This window comes from Convolutriloba macropyga, chromosome 14 (assembly GCF_964194025.1).
Source record: "Convolutriloba macropyga chromosome 14, txConMacr16.3, whole genome shotgun sequence".
Lineage (NCBI taxonomy): Eukaryota > Metazoa > Xenacoelomorpha > Acoela > Convolutidae > Convolutriloba > Convolutriloba macropyga.
The window spans coordinates 34,209,436-34,232,924 of NC_134481.1; the positions used below are offsets into that span (position 1 = coordinate 34,209,436).

Consider the following 23,489-nt stretch of genomic DNA (forward strand, 5'->3'; position numbering starts at 1 on the left):
TCTTTTTCTCTTTTTCATTGTAGTTTTGAAAAGAAACCTCTGTTCTCATCGCTTGAGAATATGCGAAATCATAGCACCTAGATAAGTTAGGCAATTTTGCTGGCAAGTGAGTTCAATCAGCGCCAATTTCACAATTTGATCTTGAGATTTGACTTTCTGAGATCAAGATTTAACAATCTTTATTTTTTCGAAAAGCTACGTCATAAACCCCTCCTTTCTTTTTGCTGCCTTTGGGTAGCTTTCGTTTTGAAGTTATTGAAACCAGGACAACACTTGCGTGTTCAGGCTTGTATTTGAACCACTTTTGATAGCTATGACTTGTTCAAACAATAGGTTTTGGGGTGACATGGATCCAAAAATCTTCTTTTTCTCTTTTTCATTGTAGTTTTGAAAAGAAACCTCTGTTCTCATCGCTTGAGAATATGCGAAATCATAGCACCTAGACAAGTTAGGCAATTTTGCTAGCAAGTGAGTTCAATCAGCGCCAATTTCACACTTTGATCTTGTGATTTGACTTTCTGAGATCAAGATTTAACAATCTTTATTTTTCGAAAATTTACGTCATACACTCCTGCTTTCATTTTGCTGCCCTTGGTTAGCTTTCGTTTTAAAGTTATTGAAACCAGCACAACACTTGCGTGTTCAGGCTTGTATTTGAACCAGTTTTGATAGCTATGACTTGTTCAAACAATAGGTTTTGGGGTGAAATGGACCCACAAATCTTCCTTTTCTCTTTTTCATTGTAGTTTTGAAAAGAAACCTCTGTTCTCATCGCTTGAGAATTTGTGAAATCATAGCACCTAGACAAGTTAGGCATTTTTGTTAGCAAGTGAGTTCAATCAGCGCCAATTTCACACTTTGATCTTGAGATTTGACTTTCTGAGATCAAGATTTAACAATCTTTATTTTTCGAAAAGCCACGTCATACACACCTCCTTTCATTTTGCTGCCCTTGGGTAGCTTTCGTTTTAAAGTTATTGAAACCAGGACAACACTTGCGTGTTCAGGCTTTTATTTGAACCACTTTTGATAGCTATGACTTGTTCAAAAAATAGGTTTTGGGGTGACATGGACCCAAAAATCTTCTTTTTCTCTTTTTCATTGTAGTTTTGAAAAGAAACCTCTGTTCTCATCGCTTGAGAATGGGCAAAATCATAGCACCTAATCAAGTTAGGCAGTTTTGTTAGCAAGTGAGTTCAATCAGCGCCAATTTCACACTTTGATCTTGAGATTTGACTTTCTGAGATCAAGATTTAACAATCTTTATTTTTCGAAAAGCTACGTCATACACCCCTCCTTTCATTTTGCTGCCCTTGGGTAGCTTTCGTTATAAAGTTATTGAAACCAGGACAACACTTGCGTGTTCAGGCTTGTATTTGAACCACTTTTGATAGCTATGACTTGTTCAAACAATAGGTTTTGAGGTGAAATGGACCCAAAAATCTTCTTTTTCTCTTTTCATTGTAGTTTTGAAAAGAAACCTCTGTTCTCATCGCTTGAGAATGGGCGAAATCATAGCACCTAGACAAGTTAGGCATTTTTGTTAGCAAGTGAGTTCAATCAGCGCCAATTTCACACTTTGATCTTGAGATTTGACTTTCTGAGATCAAGATTTAACAATCTTTTTTTTTTCGAAAAGCTACGTCATACACCCCTCCTTTCATTTTGCTGCCCTTGGGTAGCTTTCGTTATAAAGTTATTGAAACCAGGACAACACTTGCGTGTTCAGGTTTGTATTTGAACCACTTTTGATAGCTATGACTTGTTCAAACAATAGGTTTTGGGGTGAAATGGACCTAAAAATCTTCTTTCTCTTTTTCATTGTAGTTTTGAAAAGAAACATCTGTTCTCATCGCTTGAGAATGGGCGAAATCATAGCACCTAGACAAGTTGGGCAATTTTGCTAGCATGTGAGTTCAATCAGCGCCAATTTCACACTTTGATCTTGAGATTTGACTTTCTGAGATCAAGATTTAACAAATCTTTATTTTTCGAAAAGCTACGTCATACACCCCTCCTTTCATTTTGCTGCCCTTGGGTAGCTTTCATTATAAAGTTATTGAAACCAGGACAAGATTTGCGTGTTGAGGCTTGTATTTGAACCACTTTTGATAGCTATGACTTGTTCAAACAATAGGTTTGGGGTGAAATGGACCCAAAAATCTTCTTTTTCTCTTTTTCATTGTAGTTTTGAAAAGAAACCTCTGTTCTCATCGCTTGAGAATATGCGAAATCATAGCACCTAGACAAGTTAGGCAGTTTTGCTAGCATGTGAGTTCAATCAGCGCCAATTTCACACTTTGATCTTGAGAATTCACTTTCTGAGATCAAGATTTAACAATCTTTGTTTTTCGAAAAGCTACGTCATACACCCCTCTCCTTTCATTTTGCTGCCCTTGGGTAGCTTTCGTTATAAAATTATTGGAACCAGGACAACATTTGCGTGTTCAGGCTTGTATTTGAACCATTTTTGATAGCTATGACTTGTTCAAACAATAGGTTTTGGGTGAAATGGACCCACAAATCTTCTTCTTCTCTTTTTCATTGTAGTTTTGAAAAGAAACCTCTGTTCTCATCGCTTGAGAATATGCGAAATCATAGCACCTAGACAAGTTAGGCAATTTTGCTAGCAAGTGAGTTCAATCAGCGCCAATTTCACACTTTGATCTTGAGTTTTGACTTTCTGAGATCAAGATTTAACAATCTTTATTTTTCGAAAAGCTACGTCATACACCCCTCCTTTCATTTTGCTGCCCTTGGTTAGCTTTCGTTATAAAGTTTTTAAAACCAGGATAACACCTATTGGATCTCATGTGTTCCTTGTTTGTAATGTTTGAGTCCCGGCTTAACTGGGACTCACCCACCCCCTTTTTTCTCTGCTCTCATGTGCTCTCTTTCTTTTTGTTTTGGTCCCGGCTTAACTGGGACCCACAACACCCTCTTCTTTCTCTGCTCACATGCGCTCTTTGTTTTTACTTTGGTCACGGCTTAACTGGGACCCACCCCACCCTATTCTTTCTCTGCTCATGTGTTCTCTCTCTTGTTGTTTTGGTCCCGGCTTAACTGGGACCCACCCCTGTTTTTCTGGGATGCATGTTCTTGGGTGATTTTGGTGTCCCGATAGCCAGCAGCTGCTATCGTTGCATCAAATTCACCCATTTATTGCATCTCATGTGTTCCTTGTTTGTAATGTTTGAGTCCCGGCTCAACTGGGACTCACCCATCCCCTTCTTTCTCTGCTCTCATGTACTCTCTTTCTTTTTGTTTTGGTCCCGGCTTAACTGGGACTCACCCACCCCCTTCTTTCTCTGCTCACATGTGCTCTCTTTCTTTTTGTTTTGGTCCCGGATTAACTGGGACCCACAACACCTTCTTCTTTCTCTGCTCACATGCGCTCTTTCTTTTTGTTTTGGTCACGGCTTAACTGGGACCCACCCCACCCTATTCTTTCTCTGCTCATGTGTTCTCTCTCTTGTTGTTTTGGTCCCAGCTTAACTGGGACCCACCCCTGTTTTTCTGGGATGCATGTTCTTGGGTGATTTCGGTGTCCCGGTAGCCAGCAGCTGCTATCGTTGCATCAAATTCACCCATTTATTGCATCTCATGTGTTCCTTGTTTGTTATGTTTGAGTCCCGGCTCAACTGGGACTCACCCATCCCCTTCTTTCTCTGCTCTCATGTGCTCTCTTTCTTTTTGTTTTGGTCCCGGCCTAACTGGGACCCACAACACCCTCTTCTTTCTCTGCTCACTTGTGCTCTTTCTTTTTGTTTTGGTCCCGGCTTAACTGGGACCCACCACACCCTATTCTTTCTCTGCTCTCATGTGTTCTCTCACTTGTTGTTTTGGTCCCGGCTTAGCTGGGACCCACCCCTATTTTTCTGGGATGCATGTTCTTGGGTGATTTCGGTGTCCCGATAGCCAGCAGCTGCTATCGTTGCATCAAATTCACCCATTTATTGCATCTCATGTGTCCCTTGTTTGTAATGTTTGAGTCCCGGCTCAACTGGGACTCACCCATCCCCTTCTTTCTCTGCTCTCATGTGCTCTCTTTCTTTTTGTTTTGGTCCCGGCTTAACTGGGACTCACCCACCCCCTTCTTTCTCTGCTCACATGTGCTCTTTCTTTTTGTTTTGGTCCCGGCTTAACTGGGACCCACCCCACCCTTTTCTTTCTCTGCTCTCATGTGTTCTCTCTCTCTTTTTTTGGTCCCGGCTTAACTGGGATCCACCCCTGTTTTTCTGGGATGCATGTTCTTGCCTGATTTTGGTGTCCCGATAGCCAGCAGCTGCTATCGTTGCATCGAATTCACCCATTTATTGCATCTCATGTGTTCCTTGTTTGTAATGTTTGAGTCCCGGCTTAACTGGGACTCACAACATCCTCTTCTTTCTCTGCTCACATGTGCTCTTTCTTTTTGTTTTGGTCCCGGCTTAACTGGGACCCACAACACCCTCTTTTTTCTCTGCTCACATGGGCTCTTTCTTTTTGTTTTTGGTCCCGGCTTAACTGGGACCCACCCTACTCTATTCTTTCTCTGCTCTCATGTGTTCTCTCTCTTTGTTGTGGTCCCGGCTTAACTGCGACCCACCCCTGTTTTTCTGGGATGCATGTTCTTGGCTGATTTTGGTGTCCCGATAGCCAGCAGCTGCTATCGTTGCATCAAATTCACTCATTTATTGCATCTCATGTGTTCCTTGTTTGTAATGTTTGAGTCCCGGCTTAACTGGAACTCACCCACCCCCTTCTTTCTCTGCTCTCAGGTGCTCTCGTTTTTTTGTTTTCGTCCCCGCTTAACTGGGACCCACAACACCCTATTCTTCTCTGCTCTCATGTGTTCTCTCTCTTGTTGTTTTGGTCCAGGCTTAACTGGGACCCACCCCTGTTTTTCTGGGATGCTTGTTCTTGGGTGATTTTGGTGTCCCGATAGCCAGAAGCTGCTATCGTTGCATCAAATTCACCCATTTATTGCATCTCATATGTCCCTTGTTTGTAATGTTTGAGTCCCGGCTCAACTGGGACTCACCCATCCCCTTCTTTCTCTGCTCTCATGTGCTCTCTTTCTTTTTGCTTTGATCCCGGCTTAACTGGGACCCACCCCACCCTCTTCTTTCTCTGCTCACATGTGCTCTTTCTTTTTGTTTTGGTCCCGGCTTAACTGGGACCCACCCCACCCTATTCTTTCTCTGCTCTCATGTGCTCTCTTTTTCTCTTGTTTTTTTGGTCCCCGCTTAGCTGGGACTCACCCCTCTTTTTCTGAAATGCGTGCTCTTGAGTGATTTCGGTGTCCCGATAGCCAGCAGCTGCTATCGTTGCATCGAAATCACCAATCGATTGCATCTCATGTGTCTCTTGTTTGTAATGTTTGAGTCCCGGCCTAACTGGGACTCACCCACCCCCTTTTTTCTCTGCTCTCATGTGCTCTCTTTATTTTTGTTTTTGTCCCGGCTTAACTGGGACCCACAACACCCTCTTCTTTCTCTGCTCACATGTGCTCTTTCTTTTTAATTTGGTCCCGGATTAACTGGGACCCACCCCTGTTTTTCTGGGATGCATGTTCTTGGCTGATTTTGGTGTCTCGATAGCCAGCAGCTGCCATCAGTCCATCTGGGTCCCTGCCCAACCGCTTTTTCGATGCTACAACGGCTGCTAATTTCCTATTTTTCCTACAGAGAATCCCGTTTGTCTTGCTACCAAACCTATAAACTTCCTGTTTTTCTTACAGAGAATCCTGTTTTTCCTATTAGGAATCTGCTCCTTCCTGCTAAGAACCCAGATAATTTTTGAACTTTCCTACTGAGATCTTGTTTTCGCCCATATTTCTTATTAGGAATCTGACATTTCTCAATTTTCCTAGTGGGAAAAGTGAGAACTTGCACATACTTACCACCACCTACATTTCCTGATAAGTTTCTTAATAGGATCCTGGTAACATTTCTTCTAGTCTTGCCGGGAACAAAACAGGAACTTGTCAAAAGTTTTGGGATTCGTTTCACCGGGATGGGAACGACGTATTTCAAATCAAATGTATCATATATATATTACATATATGTATTATATTATGTATTATATATGATCAAAAGGCAACAAAAAACGGTTATCGAGAGTTAAAAGTTTTGATCTTTTGAAACCTATTTTAAAACCAATGTATGTTAATTAATAATTTCCTCAAAATTCATCTCGTTTGGCTCCAATTATTCACAGAAGAGTATAACATCCCATTTTTTGATTTATCAGAGAAGGCCGATGTAATTAAATTAATTCTGCACTCACATATGTTCTGCACTCACATATTTTACTCACATAAAATCTGTTATTGTGATCAATACTCAAAAACCACTAAAATTTTAATGAAGCAAAAGGTTTCAAATTATTCAATGCCATAAGCTACAAACTAATAAAAAAATAGGCTCATATAGAACTGGCTAATCTTTCAGTGGGACCATTCTGTATTGGGATTCAATATAAAACAACATGAAAAAGAAAAGGTAGATCATATTTAATTAAAATTTTTAAGGAAAATTTGAGCCTTTGATTAATCAAAATAATCAGTTCTCAAAAGAAGGTACTAGGTGACAGCATAATTTATATTGAAAGCAAGCGCATCAAAAACAGAACAAAACAAATCAAAAGCCAAACAAAACAGAACTCAAATGGAAGCAAACATAAAAAAACAGAAGAACGGAAATCAAGAAGAGGCAAAAAATCCTCAAAAAAGATACAGGATAATTAAAATCACTGAATAATGAAATTGTTAAACTAATTGACCAAACATTAACGTTTCTGTAAAAAGATAAAAATTGCGATCAAAATCTGTGTTAAAAGGAATTCTTCGCCAAAACTTTAAGCTGTAATAAACATTCGAAAACCAAAAAACTATAGAAAACACTTTGTAATTTTACGCTCTTAACTTGGCGGACTTTTTGTTGACGCCACTAACAAATTTCTACAAAAAATATTAATCGGCCAGAACTGACTGAACAAAAACCCAGTTGAGCATATAGTTCCTCTCTCAAATTTGATTGAAATAAAATTTATAATATTGAAAATTGAAAGAATATTATAGTACATGATTTAGATTATACATTTTTTGTCCTTGACTGTCAGTTATAGGACTAAGCTGACAATTATTTCTCTTTTAAAGAAACATAAAAAAAACTAAAATGTTTGCCAAAACCTTCGTTTTTTAGCTGAAAATTTGGGCAGCCATTTTAAAGCACTAAAATCAGAATGGACAAAAAAGAGAGAAGAAGAAGAATGGCAAAACGATTTGTTCCTGGGACTCAGTACAAAAGAAAGCGTTGGAAAATTGGAATCAATTAAGAATCAAAAAGGTTGGAAATACTAGCGAATTATATTAGGTTTTAAATTAATCAATGCCATAAACTACAAAATGAAAAGAAATAGGCTCTTATAGAACTCACAATTTTTCAGTGAAACCTTTCTGTACTGCGACTCAGTATAAAAAAAACATAAAAAGCAAAATGTAGACCATATTTGTTTAAAATTTGAAACAAAATTCTAAGTCTTTGATGCATCAAATTATTCAGTTCTCAACAGAGGAAATTGGGCGACAGCATAATTAACCTCGAAAGAACAAGCATCAAAGCCAGCATTGTTTTTCGATTATCGCCTGAGTACACAAAAACAAAACTCAAATGGCAGCAAAAACAAGAAAACTGACGAACGGTTTTAAAACCAAAATTACTGAATCAGCAAGAAAATCTGTTTTTCCCTAAAACCAAGTTGGGGCTAAAAAATCTTTAATCAGGACTCAGGGTAACAAAAATCGATAAATATTGAAAATGTTAAATTAACTGACAAAAAATTAACAATTTTTTTAAAATAAAAAGGTGCAAAAAATGAACCAAATTTGTATTAAATGGAAATCTTCCCCAAAAATTTACGCTGTAATGAATTTTCAGAAACAAAAAAATATGAATAAGAGAAAGGCAGTTGAAATACAGGCTGTCACTTTGCACATTTAATATTAATTTTAGTAAATTTTAGAAAAACATTAGGAGGTAAAAAATGAGTTTCACGCGGTTCATTAAACTATTTAAATAACGAATCATTATTTAACCAGTCGCAGTTAATTGAGATGTTTAATCAACAAATCAAATGGTTGATAGCCAATCACACATTTTTGATGGTAGCAACGTCTTTCGGTAGTATCTTATGACCTTCTGCGAGTTAGAATAAAATTTTCCCAATGCTTTTAAATTTTTTGTAGGGCTCAGTATTGCTGTAGGACTCTCGCTAAAAACAAAAAAAATTATAAGGTTGTTGATAAAATGTTTTCAAAAACAAATACTCTAGTTTTGTTTTTTGGATAATATTTTGGTGGAGACTTCTGTTCAGTTTTATTGGTGGGGAGAATTGCAACTCCTTGATTTTAAGCAGCTCCAAAAGTAAAGGAAGGGCGATGAAGATGATCTTGAATGTCATATTATATGAATCTATGAGCTAGAAACTAAAATTTTGTCAGGCATATTACTACTAATTGGAACGGATTTAGCTGAGACGTTGTCTTAGGTCGGAGTTGAAATATCAATAAGAAACTGCGGATATAAACGTTTGCGAGGTCAGCGACTGAACGGACAAAATTTGTTAGCTTTTTTCACTTAAAGACTGATAAATTACGAGGGGATGTTTCAACGACTTTTCAAGAGATCTAAATTCATTTCGGTGTCATGTCTTGAAGTACCCAGCCAAAAAATTTGTTTTTCAATGGGCTGATGGATGACCAGACTTTTCGTTTTTTGATCAGTATATGCAGGTACTCCTTCATCAGGCGCCACAAGATATGGTTCATCAACTGCTGATCGTGCTTCCAATTCATGAAATTAGTTATTTATTGGTCTACAAAGTTTCCTGGTGGCATCGAGCAGCGCGGGAATTGATTGAGTAGATGTTATCGAGAGCGGTAGTCTTCGTTGTTAGGCTGGTCGGCCATGTTTGTCTATGGCCTGGAGTTGAGGATTGATTCGGCCTCATTTTTTTAAATCCCGAAGATGTCGAAGGGGAGACGTTTATTACTTTGAAAAAAACAACAGCGTCCCCTTTTCCCTATGGATCATTTCCTGCCATACGCCAGCCAGTAACATGAAGGATGAACGTTGGGTGAGTTTTTCTTTTGGTGTTGAGTGCAGCTAGGGTTTTGTATAATTTTTCTTTGTAGAAGACTTTATCGGAATTTGTCAACTGTTAGGATGCTCCATCAAACGTTTTTTTGCTATTATGGCTGTAAAATTATTCAGTTTGACATCTGCAGACAGTGAATCTTGATATGGCTGAAGATAAGTGTCAGTATCCAAGTTTTTGCCTTGTTGTGATCACATTGCGAGTCATAGGAAAATGAGTCCAAAGTGTTTTCGATTTGTTTTATTTGACTTCAAAATAAAATGGCCAAACCACTCCATTCGTGCATTGGCGAATATAGACTGGGTCTATGGCATTGGACAATCCAATGCTGGAAGTTGCGCTGTAATTGTATGTTCTGAGTGGCAAAACAGCAGCAAAAAACAGAACCATAGTGTAAGCAGTGCTCCGTTAGCTGTCTGGTGACGTAAGAATGTCTTTCGGCTGCCCCGGGTGAGCAGAATTTTTATGTGCATTTTCATGGAATGTACTTTTGTCTATGGCATTAATAGATTTCAGAAATATTCAAAGATTCTCTGGTAGCAAATAAAAGGCAGTAACTTAATTTTACAAGTCCTTTTTGGTCGAATAGTCAGTTCAAATTTTTAAGTTTGGTTTTTCATCCAGCATTCTTCCACGCGTCTCAATGCGCTGTCTTATTGCTAATCATAAGCAATTTTTTGCGATAGTTTCAAGAAATAAATTCGAGAAAAAACAAATCTCAATTAGAGTGTGTTGATATTTGTTCGAACAAAACTTTATATGTGTGAACATCAAATTGATAACTGTTACAAGGATTGAAAGTAATATAATCTATAGCAAATTTTTTTGGGTCCATAACACTCTAAAATGCTCTGTTTTGATCTGTATCTATATCTCTACTCAAAAATTCACTTTTTTCTAAAAACGTTGAAGTTGTGAGCCATTTCAAGGAATTTTTTTAGGCCCAATTCCACGCATTCACTAGTCTGTTTTGCTGATGCTGTTTGGCATGCCATCGCCTTGCTCGTTTTAAATTTCTTCGTTTTTGCCTTAGCCGTTTTGACGCAAAAACATATTTGTTAAGCCGAACTGATCCAATCGGAGGCAACATGTCTATTTGACCGCAATGGTTTGTTAATATAACTGCTTCAATTGAGTGCTATCATTGAGGTCCGTAGGAAAACTTATTAAGTGGCTATGTGCAACAAAATGCTGTTTTCAGTTCTCATTGTTTTTTTTCCAATTTCGTACTTTCCACCATCGTGGCTGATCGTTTTTTCCAGAGATCCAAGGAATCTCTGTCGCTGAGGTTCAGAGTTTCTTTCTTGGGTTCGGGTTCTTTAACTTCGATTGCCCAAATTACTTCTAGTATCTGGCCTGGGTTTTTTTTTGAGAGGACGTTATCACGAAACATGGTATAAGTTAAATTTCTGTAGTTGAGATAAGTTTTTTAGTACTGTTTCGTATTTGACAGCCAGGGTCTGCAAGTTTTTCATTTTCAGAATTGTTTTTATTACTTGCTGGGGTTTTTTTCGTCTGAATGAAAAAACGTATATTCGCAAAAGCGCATCATTTTTTCCTCAGTGGTTTCCGAGAAATGAACATCATGCAAGCCAATAAATTCATTGCATAGCTGGATGATCTCTAATATTTTAGCGGGCTTTCCATTTAAACTGGGATTGCCAAAAATGGTCGAATTTTGGAACCTTTTTTATCGAAATTTTCTTAGCGCTGAATTGTCAATGGTGGTGAGAATTTTGACAGCGTTATGTCGCGCTTTTTGTTAGGAAAACTGGAGAGTTGTCAGGTGTTGAGATTCTCAAAGAAGAACAAAATCTCTGTGATCCTGCCAAATATGAAGGTGAATTGTCTTGGTGAGTCGATCATAGCGTATCTATTGAAAGCTTTTTAACCTTTAAAAGCAAGATTGTAATATTTGAAAGTTGTTCAAACTATTCTGGTACGGATTGATGCACTGATGAGCGCTTCAAAGTGAAAATTGGATTAAAATTATTGGCTAAGCTTTTGCGTTGAAATTGGTTATATTTTTGTATATAAAGCACTTTAGTAGAGTATGTTATGAGTTTGATTGGTTGCTTGGGCTGTTGGTGTTTGCTGGTTCAGATTGCTCGTTGACTGACCACTGTTCTTGAATAAATCTATTTATTTTCGTTGGGTTGCTCGTATCAATGGCAGCTGTTGCATGCTTATTGATATTAATGGGGATATAAAGCGTTGTGTGGTCGTTTTAGTTGCAGGTTTGGCAGTGCTTCGCGTAATTGCAGGCTTGATTTGCCAATTTCTTGCTCCAAAAATCCGATTAAAATATGCGTTTCCTTACAAAATCAAATCGATGGCTTTGGCTGAATTTCTGATGATCAGGACGGATCCCGTGTAAAATATTTTTGATCAATTTGCGTTCGTCAGTATTGAAATTCGTGGAACAGAACACTAATTTCTTTCACATTTCCATTAAAGTTTGGTGCTCCTGACTGAATCAGTTTGTCTGATGTGCTAAACAAACCTGTAAAAACTAAAAAAAGAACTTGAGAAAGTATGTTTTTTTGAAAAAATAGTTCTTGCGTGACTATTGGTGATGTCCAATTTCGTCGATTTAACACAATGGTCGAAGACTGCTTTCCTGACAACTTTCCTAAAATATCTTATTGTGCACTTGTGCTTGAACGCATAATGAGCTCCAAGAGTAGAAAATTTTTTCTTTGTTGATTCCGTGTAATCTGTCCTTTTAAAGAGGAAGTAATGCGGAATCTTCTCTTTAGCTTTTTCTATAGCAGCTGAGCCTGGTAGACACGCTGTACATCCTAGGTGATAAAAAAATTGCACCAAAAAAAGATTTTAAAAAATTCGAAGATTTGCTTGTAATAATCAAAGATTACCTCCAGTTTTCCAGTTCATTGATAAATTAGATAAACTTTTCTATTTTTTCTGAAGTTTTTGTTTCGAAAATTTGACGATTTTGGATTTTTTTCAATTTTTGGTGGACCAGCAGGCAGATAATTTAACCTAATTTTGAAATTCGTTCTCCTACCATTGACGTTATTTTACGGGTAGTTTTGAATATAAGTTGGCACGACCAAGCGTGGGAAATTTTACATCTGTAAGTGCGCAATTAAACCAGCCATTTTGCCTTTATGGACGTTTGATGTTTTTGGGAGAAAATCGGAAAAGATCTTTGTGAGATTTCCGATTTTCAAAAAATGCTCAACATATTTTTAAGCAAATCTGAGCTTTTTCTGCATTATCTTATTAAAGGTTGTTTCTGGCCACTTGATGGGCTGTAAACACAAATTGAAAAATTTAGGGGAACTATGTTTGATATTGTGAACGTTTTATCCGCAAAAACTTGAATTTATCTGGACTAGTGTAGCCGTTAAAAGGACTTCTGAGGTGATGTTTGTAACTTCAGGAGAATATTTTTGGCGACGTCGGGAACCAAGAAACTTTTCAGGCCTGCTTATTCTAGTGACGTCTGAAACCCCGAAAAAATTCGCCAACCTTGGTTATGCCTGAGACCAAAAAATCCCTCGTCCGGGGTGACGTGCATATTATTGTTTGGCCCCTAGTGATGAGCGGAATGAAATCTTGCAAGAATATTGCAAGACGAATCAAAACTGGCAAGATTCTTGCAAGTATCTTGCAAGATATCAATCCAATCAGAAAAATAAATCTATAAAAATTAATAAATAATTCTTACAATCATTGGGGTCTGCTGCATTAAATCGGCCGACAGAGTTTTCTAATCTGATACTCCGCAATCTCCTTTAGTAAGTCTGAACACAAAATCTACAGCTGTGACGTTGGGTGTGATTTTTTCTTGAGACCCGATCTGCTCATGTATTTTCTTCAACTCAAGTTATCTCAAAAACTACTGCAATTTTTTTTTCATAGTAGCTAAGATTGCATAAGCAAGATAAAACCATAGGAACGGCTCTTATTTTTGCAATACGCCGCATGTATAATATGGTTTTTATCATTTGTTTTAGTGACGTCACAGTCTCTGGTGGGTTGCAAGAGTGAAGAATGGCAATCTCTCTCTTTCCTCATACCTGATCCCAGTGGTGAATACCCGAACAGGATTTGTTCTTTATTCAGGTAGGAAATGATTATGATGCATGCATTTCTTTGATTATTCACAGTAGGCTAGGATTGTTAGCGGTTTCAATTATATTTTAGAGCCATGCTCAGTTTTTGCAATTAAAGTTGCAGCTCGAAATAGGAGTTCAATTTTTTGGAGTTACTTTAAAATTGAATTAGAAAACGAGTAGCTAAATTGATTAAAGTTATAATGTATGCCAGCGCATTTCTTACAAAATTTCAGCGCATTTCAGCGCAATATTATGCAAGGCTTTTTTTGCGCGTAAATTTATAAAAATTGAGCATTTCTTTACAAAACTTTCAGAAAATTTCTCAGCTCTAGCTAAGCAGCTTTCTGGTCCTTTGTTTGCAGCCGATACTTCTGCCATCTGGCGTATATTGTGGAAAAGAGACAGAGCTACCGCTTTCCCCACTTGCAAGACCTGGATGACTTCGCCAGGATTGTGAATTCTGTATACAGAGATCACAATTGGTTCTCAGTGTCGAAGGCTAGTCAAGAGCAGGGTGAGTTCAATGATGCGCACGTTTAAGAACACATGTTACATGTTCCACTGTTAAACTTTGATTTTGATGTGAACAATGTTTTTGAATTTTTACTGCGAATGAGACAAACTCAAACTGATTCGGTAACAAAGTATATATATGTATGTATATATAAATTGGAAAGCAAGAGATTAGAAGAAAAATAGATATAAAACTTCAAGGAGTGTTGATAGGAAAAAAACTGGCTCAGGTTGTTGATAGCGACAAACAATTTATATTGCCCTTTTTATACCAAGTTCTTGCCCATTAGTAGAAACACATATGTGCAATTTATTAAAAGGTAACTTATTTGAAATAGGGGTGTGTGATTCTGATTGAATTTTGTATATATGAACAAAATAGGAAAGGATGCTGAGGAGAAGGTCGGTAATTTCAAGTTCAAGCTCCATGTGGTACTTATTACCAAATAAAAAATAGCAAAGTTCTGACGTCAACGTTTTGATTGGCTAACCTTATGGCAGATGGAAAAGTAGGATGAAAGGAGGACGCTGAAAAATCAAATATCAGTTGTTTCTGACTTATGGAACTTCAACAACGGACTTAGTCCTCCCTCCAGCTACCTTCTCTAGAGTAAAAATTGTCAATCCTGCGTAATCGCAGCAAAACACAGCAGAATCACTTTTTTGTTAACTTTAGCCACATTTTTGGGTCTGAATCTTTCACGTGGTACCCTTATTGCAACCAACTTTGGTCTGGCTATTGTCAACCAAGCTATGGTTATGTAAGTGCTCATGCTCACATGGACAGCTTTGCAGAGGCGGGGGATTGAACTATCAATCATTGGCGTGTGAAACACGCACTTACCTTCTCGGCTATCACGCCACAAGCATCACGCCAAAATGCACGACACCTGAGTGAAGTCCAGGAGAGTGCGACGCGAAGCAGACCGACTTGCTCTCGAGAACCTGTTCAAGCACGCATCAGGCTATCTGACAATTTCTGAAGCAAAATGAGTTAATCTTTATTTTCCTCATATGGCACATACCGAGCACTTGCCGAGCACATGCCAAGTTACAAAGCACATATCATCATATAGTAATTCAGAAGGTAAAAAAACAACACAATGTCGGGGGGGGGGGGGGGAGTTGCAAATAATATTGACCCAGCAAGCTGCGGGATTATATTCTGATAAATGATAGGCTTGATTTCTGCATGCCAAAGTAATAAGTTCACTGAAACTAGCAATTACACCACAGATTTAGTCCATTTTATCAACAGGATCAGCGAAAAAAATTACAAGAAGCAGTTTGTGGTTTGACGATCAAAAAATTGTCCAAGATTGTCACAATCAACAGCAAGAAACGCATCAAGATTCATTAAATTTTCTTTGTTTATTTTATAGGCAAAATCAATACATATCAATAAAAAATGCAAAAAAAATTCGATTAATTGCAACAATAAAGTTAACGTTACGTCGAAAGCAGTTCTCGGTCAGCCAAAAGTTAACAGGTCGATATTCAAATCAGTAGATACAAAATCTCTCAAAACTACGATGTATTTGACGAGTTCAAAAAATGCCGTAACCTAGTGAACCGAAAACTACGAGATGAACATCAGAAATATTCTGTTAATTTTTTCAAGCAATGTGAAACATCGAAGCAGAAATGGAATTTCATCAAAGGAATTTCAAAAAATTAGGAAACCACAAACAAGGTAATAATGTGTCTGAAATTGAAATAGACGGAGCCAAGACTGTTGACAAATGCAATCTGCAATGCATTTATTAAATCTTTTGTGGAAATGGGCAAATATTCTGGTGATTTTGTTCCTCTCAATATCCATAACTTGGACCACTGTTCTGAAAAATTCACTCTTAGATTATTGATTTTAAAAAAAATCTACAAAAACAATGATAGTTTAGAAAACAGTTAATCACCGGTTCCAGGATTTGTCGATGCGTGGGTTTTAAAGGCGGCGAAGTACGCAATTGGTACTCATCTGCAATTTTTTTAATGAATATATTCAAAACAGTGTCTTTCCAACTGTTCTAAAACATGCATACCAATTCCCAAAAAAGAGCCAGCAACACAAGTGTGCAACTATCGACCAATTTCAGTCACACCAATTTTCGCTAAGCTTTTTGAGAAGCTTCTCATTTTCCAAATGATGGATCACATTAATAAAAACAATGTATTGAACAAGGAACAATTTGGATTCCAAAACAAAAAATCTTCAACAGATGCAGTATTGTTTTTCACTGAGACAGTATTAGAAAACCTAGAAAATGGGCAAAACACCGCAGCAATTTTTTTAGAGCTTGCAGAAACATTCAATTCAATTTCGCACGAAATGTTTCCTAAAAAAGCAGAGTGCTTCAACTTCTCTGAGCCTGCAGTTATTTTATTGAGATTTTTTCTCGAAAAAAGATCACAATGCGGCAAAATGGGCACCGAGGTCTCAGAACACATTTTTGTTAAAAACGGAGTACCGCAAGGCAATTATTAGAACCCCTAATTTTTCTTTTATACGTTAACGATTTTTGAGAAAAAATCAAAAATGATTTTGAGCTTGTTCAATTTGCAGACGATACTAGTATTTTATGTCGATATGAACCAGGAGAAACATTTGCAACAAAAATTGAAAAAATGTTACTGAAGACGGACAGTTACTTGAGGGAAAATCAACTCAATTTGAATGCTGATAAAACAGAACTACTTTTTTTTCTAGCAGTGACAAATTGGATCCAAAAGTTACTTTTAACGGAAATTTAATAAAACCTGCTGAGAGTTGTCGTTACCTAGGAATACACCTTGACTCAAAATTGACTTTTGAAGCACATATAAATGTAGTTTTGAAAAAAGTGGTGGCCGCCAACCGCTCACTATATCTAGTAAGAAACCATATACCTTTGGAAGTAAGGCTGCAAGTTTTCAAATCTTTAGTCATGTCTCATTTGTCATTCAGTGGAGTTTATTTACAAACATTGTAAGCAAAAAAATATACAGCGTATAAATCGGCAGATTAATTGGGGCATAAACTGTGTTATATGCGTCGTAAATTCAATCATTTTCGTGATATCCTTCTCATATTGCATGTCCTATCAGCTGAATCAATTTTTTCAAAGTTTAGTATATTGAAACTCCACACAGACTTGAATCAGAGGATAGTATCAGAAACATTTAAAAATTGTGCAAACCGCCTACAGTTAAAGCAGAACAAACGGACAAAACAGCTGATAATAAGAATGCAAAAGTATACTAAGCAGAGTAAAAGATCTTTGATTTTGAAGAGCATACAAAAATGGAATAAGTTACCCTCTAACGTAAGAGCGATGGAGAACAAAACTCTTTTCAAAAAAAAATTTAACAGAGTTTTCCCAACGTCAGCATGAAAGTTTTCCAATAGTTAGACAATTAGGATCATTCGTGTCTTATTTTTTATATAGTAGAACGAACAGCTTAATGGGTAACATCAATTAATAACCAGAAGTTTGATGTATAATTTTGATTATTTCAATAAATATCCGTGATTCTTCTGAAGGCATGTAAACTTTAACTTTTCGGTTATATTATTAATTTACATGTTTTGGAGAAAAAAGTAAATCTTGATACTTTGGCGTTAAGCGCAATTGTCGTAGTTGACGTAAAAATCAAGGAAAAAAGAAACGGGAAAGAAAGCAGTCAAAGCAGGATTTTTGAGAATCCAGAGAATGAATAAGAAACGACGAAAAAAGACAAGTCGAAAATTATTTCGTTCAGCAAAACAACTAATTTTCCGTTTCCACTTGTAGCACTGAATTGAGCCGTCAGCTTCTTTGCATAAGCAATAAATAGAAAAAACATTAAGAAATAACTTTCTTTAATTTGTTTTCTTAACTTATTTACTTTGTTTAGTATCAGATTATGCCTCTTCGTATATCCTTCATGAACAGACTTTAGTTTGTTTAAATACGTTTGATGATAACAGTTTCACAGCTCCGTCTCACCTGTTCAAGCACGCATCAGGCAATCTTACAATTTCTGAAGCAAAATGAGTTAACCTTTATTTTCCTTATATGGCACATACCGAGCACTTGGCGAGCACATGCCAAGTTACAAAGCACATATCATCATGGGGCGGGGGGGGGGGGGGGGTGCAAATAATATGCACCCACCAAGCTGGGGAACTCTATTCTGATAAATGATAGGCTTGAACTCTGCATGCCAAAGTAATAAGTTCACTGAACCTAGCAATTACATCACAGCTTTAGTCCATTTTATCAACAGGATCAGCAAATAAAAAATATTTACAAGAAGCAGTTTGTTGTTCGAAGATTAAAGAATTGTCCAAGATTGTCACAATCTGTTGTCTGCCTATGTTGTAATTTCAAACAGCAAGAAACCCATCAAGATTCAATAAATATTCTTTGTTTATTTTATAGGCAAAATTAATACATATCAATGAAACATGCGCAAAAAAATTTTGATTAGTTGCAACAATTAAGTTAACGTTACGTCTAAAGCAGTTGTCGGTCAGCCAATGTTAACAGATTGATATCCAACTCAGTAATTCTTGATACTTTGGCGCTGAGCGCAATTGTCGTAGTTGTCGCAAAAATCAAGGAAAAAAGAAACGGGAAAAGAAAGCAGTCAAAGCAAGATTTTTGAGAATCCAGAGAGTGAATAAGAAAGGACGAAAAAAGACGAATAGTCGACAAAGGAAGAAAAGTCGACAATTATTTCGTTCAGCAAAAACAACTAATTTTCCATTGCCACTTGTAGCACTGAACTGAGCCGTCAGCTTCTTTGCATAAGCGATATAAAAAACATTAAGAAATAACTTTCTATAATTTTTTCTGAACTTATTTACTTTATTTAGTATCAGATTATGCCTCTTCGTATATCCTTCATGAACAGTCTTTAGTTTGTTTAAATAGGTATGATTTTAACGGTTTCACAGCTCCCTCTCACAGCTTATCATTGTCCATAAAATTTGAAGAACACGACACTGGTAGCTCCAACACACAATTTTTGTTGATTTAATCGCTAGTAATTTTTGATCGATGATTTCTACTTGGGTTAACAGACACCAATATTAAAACCATAAGCAATAATTGGCGTCCTAATAATCGCTTAGGATGAATAAGTTGTTTGCATTCATATTAGAAATGAAAAAGCAACTGTTTACTCAGAGCAATGAATTCAAGTTATGCAGAGGACAAAGTAGCACTATATATTCTCAAATGATGGAATCAAGAATAATAAAAATATCGTTTTGTGAATAGTTCTTAATGTTGTCTTTCACACAAAAACCTCAAACGTTTTATACTAGTTTTTAGTTCGCAAACTTTAAAAAAATTTTTCTTAAATTAGCAAGAGCAAGTTATACCGATTGGCGTCCTAGAAAACTGTAAGTTAAATTCCAGCAAACTATACATTTTTCGAATTAGCTTAACTTTAACCTAATTGTTGTGATAAACATAATAAATAGATTCAGAGACAGTGGTGTCGGAAATTCCCTCTTCCATTGAAATTGAGACCCCTGAAACTGAAACTCCTGAAATTGAGACGCATGAAACAACTGATCAACAGCCAATTTTCCTGGCGCAAATGCCAACGCCACAACCTACATCAACTGGTGAGAGGAAAACCGCAGTTGTGCTAAGTGCCCTAACTAATGCTCGTGAAAAAAAAAACGAGGAAATGGTTAAAGTTATCGAAGCTACGATAAACAAGACAGTGGAATCCACTACCAAAAAGTCTCTTGAAAATTCAATGCCAATTAATTTTTAGTATCAAAATTCAGATTGAAAGTTAAAAAGCCATGGTGACTGCAATCGACAATGCTCTTGTAAAAAAAGAAAGAGAGAGCTACAAGAAAAACTGCTTCAAAAAATTGACAGCGCGGTTAACAGAACTGACCTCAAAAAACTATGGCCCATTCTGAAGAGTTGAAACAATACAACAGAAGAAAAAATTTCCGCATCAGTGGTATCCCTGAAGCCACATATATTGACCAGAATGAAACAACTTGCCCTGAAACAACTCAGCTAGTGTCCATAAAGTCGTCGAACTTGGAAGATTCCTTGAAACCGAAATAAATGAGCAAGATATCTCAATTGTGCATAGACTCCGGAAAAAGAAACGCGGCAATAGACAAATGATTGTACGATTCTCGAGGCGTATTACAAAATTCATTATCCATCACAACAACAAAATCTTAGCTAAAGCAGCAGAGACAAAAGACGTTAAAATTAACGAAGACTTGAGGCCCCACGTTTGCGGTTCTTCTGCACGATGAAAGCTGATCACAGAATTGAGTTACTGCGAACCAAATATTGCAACATCTTCTTTACATGGAGGAACAAAAAAGTGTAGAAGATGAGAAATCTCTTTGATGGTGGCCATCTTCTCAACGATTAATTCAACGACGCAGAATTTCTCTACCAACTGTGATACCTCAAATGGAACCTGAAATAAAAGTCAACTCGGTGCTCACTCCTGAATATAAAATGTGTCAGGTGCTACAATTTATTAATCGCACTCTCAGGGGGCAGTTTTGTTAGTTGCTTCTGTTTCTAAGTTCTTCAAATGTCAAACCAACTGTTATTGTTTTAACTGAAACTTGGTTGATTGACCTGGACCATATAGACTCAATGTCAATTCCAGGCTTCGGCAAATTAATAACTAAAAAACGCCGAACCAGAGAAGGAGGTCTAGGCCTACTTGTTTCCTAATGCGCTTTGGCTGTTATAGAGGACTCTGCTGGAGAGACAATGGAAAAACGAAAATATCAAATTTGGCATTCTGATTATCTATCAACCTCTTAACTCAAAAGCTGCTGATTTCGTTGAGGAGTTAAACGCACTAATGGAATCGGGTGCTGAGAGTAACCGGGATTGGATTGTCTTAATGATTTTAACATTGACATATTTCAACCACCTGCTTTTTAAAAAAGTTATTTGAATGTAATTAGCAGCCATAACTTTCAGCAAGTTATTCAAAATCCTGCTAGAAACAAAAAACTTCTTCTTTTTTGCTCGATCAGATCTCAACGAATATCCATTCTTCAAAAATACAAAAAACCGGTAAAAATCGAGTCCTCTATAAAGGATCATATCCCTGTCTTCGTTGATCATGTTGTCAATAGTAGAAAAAAAAAGTTTTGAAGAAACTTCCTTCGAATATAGAAAATGATCGGATATTTTAAAAAAAGAACATATTCTGAGAATTTGTTTTTAGCACATGGCAAGATTTTCGATTTGATCGAGTGCAATATACAAAATGCGGTAAAAAATTTTTGCTCCCCGGCGTCTTTCCATGAAAACATCCTAACAATCAAGACCACGGATAACTAATTCACTTAAAAACATTATGTCGAACAGCAACCATATTCGGAAGCAAGTTAATCACTTTCCCACTTCAAGAAATCTAGCTGCAATGTCTATATAAAAGTTGGTTATTACAAGATCTATTCGATCTGCTAAGAGAAAGTATTACGCAACGCAAATTAAAAAGAGTATGGATAACCCCAAAAATTTTTTGAGGCATTGAACTTGGCTATGTGCAAAAACATAGAACCATCAATTCCAACTGAGGTTTCCCTCAATAGAAAATTTGTTGAAAATGATGTTGATATTTAGTCAGTAATCTACGTGTTTTTCTTTGGCATTGACCCGCAGCTCTCGATCACCGCAAACTGTTGATTTTTTGATTATCGATGAAGTTGATTTTTCAATGGCATTCAAACCTGTAACCTCCTCCGAAGTGGAAGAGATCATAAATTCCTTGCGAGCAAATAACTCCTCAGTTGTTGATGATATACCCGCTGTTTCAATTAAAATAACAGTAATTGTAATCAGTGGTCCGCTGTTGAATTTAACAAATGAACATTTTCGCGTCGGAACTTTTCCAGCAGAGTTCAAATGTGCAAAGGTATTGCCGTGAAGTCAATCCTAACTATTAACGGCAGAACTTTTTGCTTCCATTTGTAAGCAAAATTTTCGAGCTCGTTTTATACAACCGATTGTTAGACTACTTTAAATACTTTAATTTGTTCTTTTGTAATCATTTCGGGCTTAGGCCTAAAAAGTCTGCTGTAGATGCGTTAGTTAATATTATCGAAACTATTAGACATCATTTGACGCATAATTATGAGCTTTCAGTTGCTATATTTCTTGACTTAAAAAAGCATTTGACACACTTGATCACTCTATACTATTAGAAACTTAATAATCATATGGAATTCGCGGTTATCTTCTTCTATCATGCCTGTCTAATTATTTAGAAAAGAGGTAGCAATTTGTTAAGGTGATGTCCAGTATCTCTGCAGCTCTTCCATTTATTTGTAGAGTGCCTCAGGGGTCTAATCTCCGACCTCTTTTTTAATCATCTACATCAATGATTTGCATCACGTCTTTCAAAATTCTGAAATATTTCATATTGCTGATGACACTTCCGTCTTGTTCGACATGCGGAATAATGACGCCAACCATGTAAATTGTGAATTTCACATTATCAATGAATGGACGAAATCAAATAAACTTACTTTAAATCAATACAAGACTAAAATCTTGTTTTTAAAGATCAAGATCATTTCAATTGTTACCTCAACTCTAAAACTCTTTTTCAGTATCGAGTGTAAAATATTTAGTTGATAAAAACTGGAATCATAGTTAATAAAAACTTGAAGTAAAAGACTCATATTAACAGTTTTCTCTGATCTATATCCAAGTTGGTTGGTTTGACTTATTCGATGCGTCAGTTTTTAAATAAATAAATTTAGACTTGCTAAATTGCTACGATCTATACATACAGCCTAAAATGCAGAACGGAATTTTGGTGTCCGGTTATAATTCAAAATCGGAACTGAATATGCTGAAGCGTCTGCAAAATAAGTTTATCCGAAGGATTTGTTTTCTACGCAAATTCGATCATGTTGATAATCTTCTCGAGTTGCATAGAATCTTGCCTATTCATAATCTTTTTATATATATATATATATATATAATATATATATATATATATATATATACATATGGTTTGCTTCAATTTGCTTCAAGATCGTATAATAATCTCTTTGACGTCGAATATTTAAACAATCTCATTTGAGATCGTCAAGATTCCAGGAATTTAGGCTCGTCAAGCGTTGACATAATATCAACTCCCAAAGTGAAAGGTTAAAAGGACAGTTATTCAAGCAATCAATTGCTTATAGGGGTGCAAAAGTGTTTAACTCCATTCATCAATTGAGCTTACGCGATTTGAATTTTCCCCGTGACAATCAAATGCAATATTTTATTCGTTACTTCAGGGACAAAATCCTATACAACAATGAAAATGTTGATATTGTTTTTGCATAAGTTTGCTTTTCACCATTAGATTCTTGAATATCCTGCCTAGAGGGAAACCGTCTCCTTTGTTCAGTCAATGCCTGTTTTAGCCTTTTCTACCTTTAGGTAGGTTCCTGGGGCTAATTGAGTGCATGCTGCTGTGAGGGGCAGGAATATGCAAGAAAAAAGATGTGAAATTTTAGTTAAGTTTAGCGGTCAAAAAGTTCCAATTTTCCTCCATTTTTGCCGTTCCTCCTTTTTCTGTCTCTGCCATATCTAGGTGAGTCAAAAATCTTTTTGTTCTCTATTCGGGCGTTACCAAAAAAACATGAACTTGCTGATTTACCGTCCACCTTGGTGCTTTTTATTTCGCTGATTTATAAAAAAAACTGTTTTCAGTTTAGCATTGAGGAAACAAAATTATGATTGTTTTTATATTATGCCTCTTCGTAGGGTTGAT

The 23,489-nt window shown here is 36.7% G+C and overlaps 1 protein-coding gene across 1 annotated transcript in view; it reads left to right on the forward strand.

Annotated features, from left to right (window-relative positions):
* Positions 1-23,489, forward strand: part of LOC142353180 (uncharacterized) — a 63,761-nt gene that overhangs the window by 36,846 nt on the left and 3,426 nt on the right. The window contains exons 2-3 of the mRNA XM_075405399.1: positions 13,125-13,233; positions 13,589-13,740. Of these exons, the coding sequence (XP_075261514.1) occupies positions 13,125-13,233; positions 13,589-13,740 (261 nt within the window). The remainder of the gene's footprint in view (positions 1-13,124; positions 13,234-13,588; positions 13,741-23,489) is intronic.